The sequence below is a fragment of the Grus americana genome, chromosome 1 (genome assembly GCF_028858705.1).
Source record: "Grus americana isolate bGruAme1 chromosome 1, bGruAme1.mat, whole genome shotgun sequence".
Classification (NCBI taxonomy): domain Eukaryota; kingdom Metazoa; phylum Chordata; class Aves; order Gruiformes; family Gruidae; genus Grus; species Grus americana.
This window is the reverse complement of record NC_072852.1, coordinates 124,471,334-124,476,868: the sequence shown is the minus strand read 5'-3', so window position 1 is coordinate 124,476,868 and position 5,535 is coordinate 124,471,334. Positions and strand designations below refer to the sequence as shown.

General features: G+C 49.7%; 1 protein-coding gene across 1 annotated transcript; it reads right to left on the bottom strand.

Annotated features, from left to right (window-relative positions):
• Window positions 1–402: 402 nt before the first annotated feature.
• On the bottom strand, window positions 403–4,641 carry RPL8 (ribosomal protein L8). Its single transcript, XM_054805568.1, has 6 exons — window positions 4,511–4,641; window positions 4,081–4,224; window positions 2,656–2,797; window positions 1,999–2,217; window positions 882–997; window positions 403–602 (listed from the first exon to the last, which is right to left on the bottom strand). The coding sequence occupies exons 2-6, from the start codon at window positions 4,216–4,218 to the stop codon at window positions 444–446; spliced, it is 774 nt and encodes a 257-aa protein (XP_054661543.1). The 5' UTR covers window positions 4,219–4,224; window positions 4,511–4,641; the 3' UTR covers window positions 403–443.
• Window positions 4,642–5,535: the final 894 nt, after the last annotated feature.

Sequence of the window (5,535 nt, the reverse complement as noted above, 5' to 3'; positions counted from 1 at the left end):
TCACAAGCTTTTCCTCCAAACACAGCAGATAATGGTTTTCCATTTTTATGTTAGTCTATGAACTTTGACAGCTGAGCACCCTCTAACCATTTCAGCTACATTCATAGGTTAAATCAAGTAACCAAGAGATTATGTGATCAGCCTGTAATGCTTTGTCAGGCCTAAGCAGCCACGTTAACTAGGCTCACGTTACCATCACACCTGGGCACAAGAACATCTACACCAAATGTTATTCCAGCCTGTAGTACCAGCTTACAGGCAAAGTGCTGGCTGAAAGAATTCCTGCTCTTGAACGCAGGGGTAAAAACCCTCATCTCCATTCACAACTTCCCCTGCTGAAGTTGAGTATTATCCCTCTTTTAGCCCCGCTTTGGCAACAGATCACTAGAACTTCACGCAAACTATGTTTTAAAAATTTATTCTGTAAACTCCATACTGGGTCTTTAGTTCTCCTTCTCCTGCACAGTCTTTGTTCCACGCAGTCTGCCTGTACGACGGGCAGCAATGAGACCAACTTTGCGCCCAGCAGGAGCGTCTCTCCTGATGGTTGAAGGCTTGCCAATGTGCTGATGGTTACCACCACCAAAGGGATGTTCTACGGGCTGTGGAAAAGGAAAGCAAGTCGTCAATGTAATTAACAACAGAAATGAGTACTGATGTTTAACAGTAATAAAATTTTTGTTTCCTTAAATCAGTTTAAATGCTTCATTCTTCATGCAGTGCAGTAACTATCAATGCTGCTAACTATCCTAATTAAATGTGCAATTACAAGGTGGTCTGTGAAGCTTTCTTCCCAGATAGATGCCACTCTTCCCCCTGTCAAACAAATCCTTTCTAAACAATAAAAAAGGAAAGTGAAAACTAATGGAAAAGAGACTCACATTCATGGCTACACCCCGGACACGCGGCCAGCAGTTTCTCTTTGCCTTGTATTTGTGATAGGCACGGCCAGCCTTCAGGATGGGCTTGTCAATACGACCTCCACCAGCAACAATTCCTGGAAAAAAATTGCGGGAATGGTAACATGCAAATGTAACAGACAAAGTGTTTAAGAACAAGACTAATCCCTAATAATATTCAAGTTCTAAGAACGAGCTTCTGAAGACCGATCTTAAACTATCCCAACTGTGTATTCAAACTAGTATCTTCCAGCCAACATCAACAGCTACTAGCCACACGTTAAGTGGTCTGCAAGGGGACACATACTTTAATTACTGGTTTTCAAGCCATATGTACAGGATTGAGTTTAACACTTTCTAAAGCATTACCAGTTTTATTGCTAAAATTTCTTGGGTAATGTTAACAATAGCTTTCCAACTAAAGAAAGTATGACTTGAAAGAGCTCAGAGGGCTTTCAAATCCTTTGAGGTTTAATACCTAGTTATTTCACGATTTATTTAGTCAATTTTAATACAGAAACAGGCCACAGATTACTCGCTTCTATTACTTGTCTTCTATTTAGAGGCAGACAAGTGGCACTCGCTAAGTACAGCAGCCATCTAAGCTGTCAGTCAAGTGTACAACAAATCTGCTAAGGCCTTAGCTATTTTCATTCCTCGTCAGACCTTCCAGAACACTTCACCCAACCTACGATGCCTACAGTGGCTAAGCACCTCCAGCATTACTCCTGCAGGCTCAGTTGCTGTATCAAAAGCAGGAGGCTATCAACGCCATTTTCTGCAGTTGTTCTTCCCCAAGGACAGCAGATTTTAGAGGCTGAGCAATTCCATCATACCTTGAGGACAATCGGCACTTATGTTTCTGTCCCTTCACTAGGTCAAACTATCTCCAAATATAAATTCCCGTTACCAAAAGTAATGCAGGAATAATATACACATTAGGCACCTGTGCACAGACTGTACCTGTGCATAATCCTGGGTCCAGCTTGTAAACTATTCTATTTTCTAGACAGTACTGGAAACTGGGGCCTTGTTTGAAAGCTTGCTTAGCAGTACATAACCTCAGCAACAAGACAAGTTCACAGTTGTCACTTCTTACCAACAACGGCTCTGTTTGCAGAAGAAATCACTTTCTTGGAGCCAGAAGGCAGCTTCACTCTGGTTTTCTTTGTTTCAGGGTTATGAGAGATGACAGTGGCATAGTTTCCAGAAGCACGGGCCAGCTTTCCACGGTCACCAGGTTTCTCCTCAAGGCAGCACACAATGGTGCCTTCCGGCATGGTGCCAACAGGTAGAACGTTGCCAATGTTCAGCTGAGCTGCAAGGAGCAATCACAGCATCGACAGCTTCATTCAGGCTCCTGTACTTGCATTACACATCTATTTAATACAGGCGTCTGTGCATAGGAGGGCACCACGTAAATGCTCAGTAGCAACACACAGAGGCACACTTTAGTGTTTGACTCGAAACACAAGTTTCACATTGAACGTAACAGAAAGGCAGGACAAATGGGACTCGAGATAGAGCAATCCAAACACTTGACAAGAAGTGGGGTTAAGCTTGTTAATCAAACTAGGCTGCGTGAGGAGACCGCATTCTCCAAAAAGGAAATCAAGGTTTGCTTGAAGCTTGTGGAAGCTACCGCTTTGTGATGGCTTGCAACAGCGCTTAAACATCTCTAACGTCATGTATTCAGATGACATCCGCTTTAGACTTCTAACACTGCCCAGGCAACACACTTTACGTCTTAACTCACCTTTCTTGCCGCAGTAAACAAACTGACCAGTATGAATACCCTCAGCAGCAATGAACAGCTCAGTTCTTTTCTTAAACCTGTATGGGTCACGGAAGGCAATCTTGGCAAGGGGAGCACCTCGGCCAGGGTCATGAATGATGTCCTGTTGGAATGGAGATGTGCTTTACAACAGGTTACAGCATTTGCCACGGGTTCTGCAGAAATCAAAGAGCTAGAAAAACTGGAGATTACTCTTGAGGTAATTCTCACTAGCATCCCCCTTTCTCAGAGGAATCTTGATCTCTCCTGACATGACTGAGTTGAACATTCACATTTGTAAGAATACAACCTCATGTATCTCCACCACAAAATAATGACTCTGGTTAAGCATGCTGCTTGAAACTAATAGTTTGTGAACTGTTTTATTCCTGACATTCTGCTGATATCAGATCTCTCCATACCACAAAATTCACTTTCACTAGTTGCCTTTGGGCAAAGTTGGACACAAGCAGCAACTTCTCCAACTGTTTTCTTAGAATGGAAGTGTTTCTAACCTTCTGATATTAAGTACCCCGGAGTTACATAAACCCCTAAATGAGAAAGCATAGACTCATTGTTTCTTTTTCTCTTGGAAAAAAAATATGTCGATTCTGTTTCTGAAGTACACAACCATATATTTAGAGTACAGCTAAATTATTAAAGCTCTTTAAGATGTGTCTATTTTCCAGGAAAGCCTAGATGTTGGTGTCCAGTATTAACATTTTTTCTGCTGTTTTCAACAAATGGCACCCCCCCCTATGTATTATGTAAGTTGAAGTCAAAGCTACGCACTTATTTTTTATCAAAGTCAGTTATGGTGATCATGAAGAAAGTTCTTTCTACAGCCTGAAGATGACCTTGCTCTAAAAGGCTGAAGAGCGGCTAGACGTTCAGGACATCTGGTATGTACCCAGCAGTGGCACCGTTTGCAGTCCAAGTCACTGACACCCAAAAATTACCTACAGTGCACCTCAAACACTGTATCATACCCCAAATAAAAGTACTGCCTTGCCCCCACTGCTCAGGACTACAATGAAGGATATGACTTAGTGTTTACGAAGATTAACTGATTTTTTTTTAAAGATGCTATCAACTGTGCAAACAACTCCCCCCACCCACACTTCATGAGTTACAGGGAGTTCTCGGGCGATATAAAAGCACACTGACTTATTTACCAAAACGCGAGAAGCCTGAAGAAGGAACAGCCAGACGGCTTTCAGCACGGCTGACAGGACTTCAGATCCCGCACACAAGCGCGGCGTGGAGGGCCGGGTGCCCCTGGGCCCTAGGCACCCCGGGACAGGGCTGCCGAAGGCCCGTCCAGCCGCGCACCCCCTGCGGGGGCCCAAAGCTCCCGGGGACGAGCATCCCCGCCGCGAAGGGGGCTCGGGCAGCGCCCGCCCTTACCTTGACGATGCCCTTGATGTACCCGTGCCTCTCGGCGAAGTCGACGGCGCGGAGCTTGGCCGGACCCTTCCTGTGCTTCACGTGGGCGCGGAAGACGGAGCCCGCGCCCTTCCTCTGGCCCCGGATCACGCGGCCCATGGCGCCCTGCGGGCAGAGGGCAGCGCGCGACACCTGCCGTTAGCGGCGCCGCGAGAGAGCGAGGACACCCCTTCCCCTCCCCCATAGCCCCCGCAGCCGTTAACGCCCGGCCCGGCCGCAGCAGGCCGCGGCGACATCCGCCCCCCCCCGCCGCGCAGCGACCCGGCTCCCCCCGCGCGGGGGAAGGCATGGGGCAGAGCCGGGGTAAGGCCAGGGCGGGCGGCAGCGGCAGCCGCGTCGCGGGTGAGGGGCGGATGGCAGCGGATGGGGGACGCGGCGGCCGCGCTCCTACCTCTACTCCGGCCTTGCTGGGAAAGAAGGAAGCGCCGACGTCACCGCCGCGCCAAGACCCTTCCGGCGCGGAAAGGGCAGGCGACAGTCGCGCCGCTGTGACGTCACGCCGCGCCGCTGCCAGGCAACCGAGCTCTCGCGATTACTGCGGGGGGGCGGGGCAAGGCGCGGGAGCAGCTCCGCGTTGCCAGTGACGTCTAAGGCGGGGGAAGCTGACGGAGGCGCGCGGGGTGGGGGGTGTCTCCGGGAGCTGCCCGTCCCCGGTGGCCGTTAGCGCCCCACCCGCCGCCCCCCGGTGCAGGCGGGTGCCCCCGGCCGGGCAGTTCGCGCCAGCTCTGACCCGGGGCGTCCTCGGTTCCCCCCTGGGCCTGACCCGAGTTGACGTGGCGGCGCCGGGAGTGAGGCGGCCCGGCCTGGGGCGGCCCCGGTAACGGGGCGGTGGCGTCTCGTCCGCGGCAGAGAGGCCCCGTGGATGACGGGGGTCGCTCCTTCCCGCCCCAACCCGCAGGCCCCAGTCCCGGCAGTTGTCCGGCCTAGCCGGTAAGGGCAGCTTCCCGGTAGCTTGTAACGCCGTCTGACGCAGCTTGGACGGGCTGGGGAGGAACTACCCCCGCACTCTGGTCAAGAGTAGCACAGTTTATTGCTCCACTTCCTTGGGAGTTTTTTTTGAGGTAGTAACTGTTTAAAAATTCGGAGGGCTCGATAGCCTGTTGCCTGGAGACCTCACATAAACGACCAAGTTCCCCTGGCCAAGAGCCATTCCTCAAACAAACCGTCATGCCAAAGCCTTTCTTAATTAGTTGGACTGAAGATGCTGTTTGCAGGAAGAGGCTCCTTGACTGATTATATTTTTTTTGAAGATTTCTGTGTCGCACGGTTTAACAGCTACAGATTTCAGGCTAGGAAGTGACTGAAGATAAACCCTGCAGCTGCTTAAAGCTGCCTTTGCCAGCTTTTAATTAATTAGGGTATAATTGAGAGATACTGCAAAGCGGAGGTAATCGTCTTAGTGTTCCTAATCAACTT

What these genes read in the sequence shown, in the direction of transcription:
- RPL8 (XM_054805568.1), bottom strand. Translation starts at nt 4,218, where the DNA reads ATGGGCCGCGTGATCCGGGGCCAGAGGAAGGGCGCGGGCTCCGTCTTC. An exon ending in TGTTTACTGCGGCAAGAAAG is followed by an intron (nt 2,218 to 2,655) that starts GTGAGTTAAGAC and finishes TGCTCCTTGCAG; the next exon opens with CTCAGCTGAACATTGGCAAC. An exon ending in TCCGGGGTGTAGCCATGAAT is followed by an intron (nt 603 to 881) that starts GTGAGTCTCTTT and finishes CCTTTTCCACAG; the next exon opens with CCCGTAGAACATCCCTTTGG.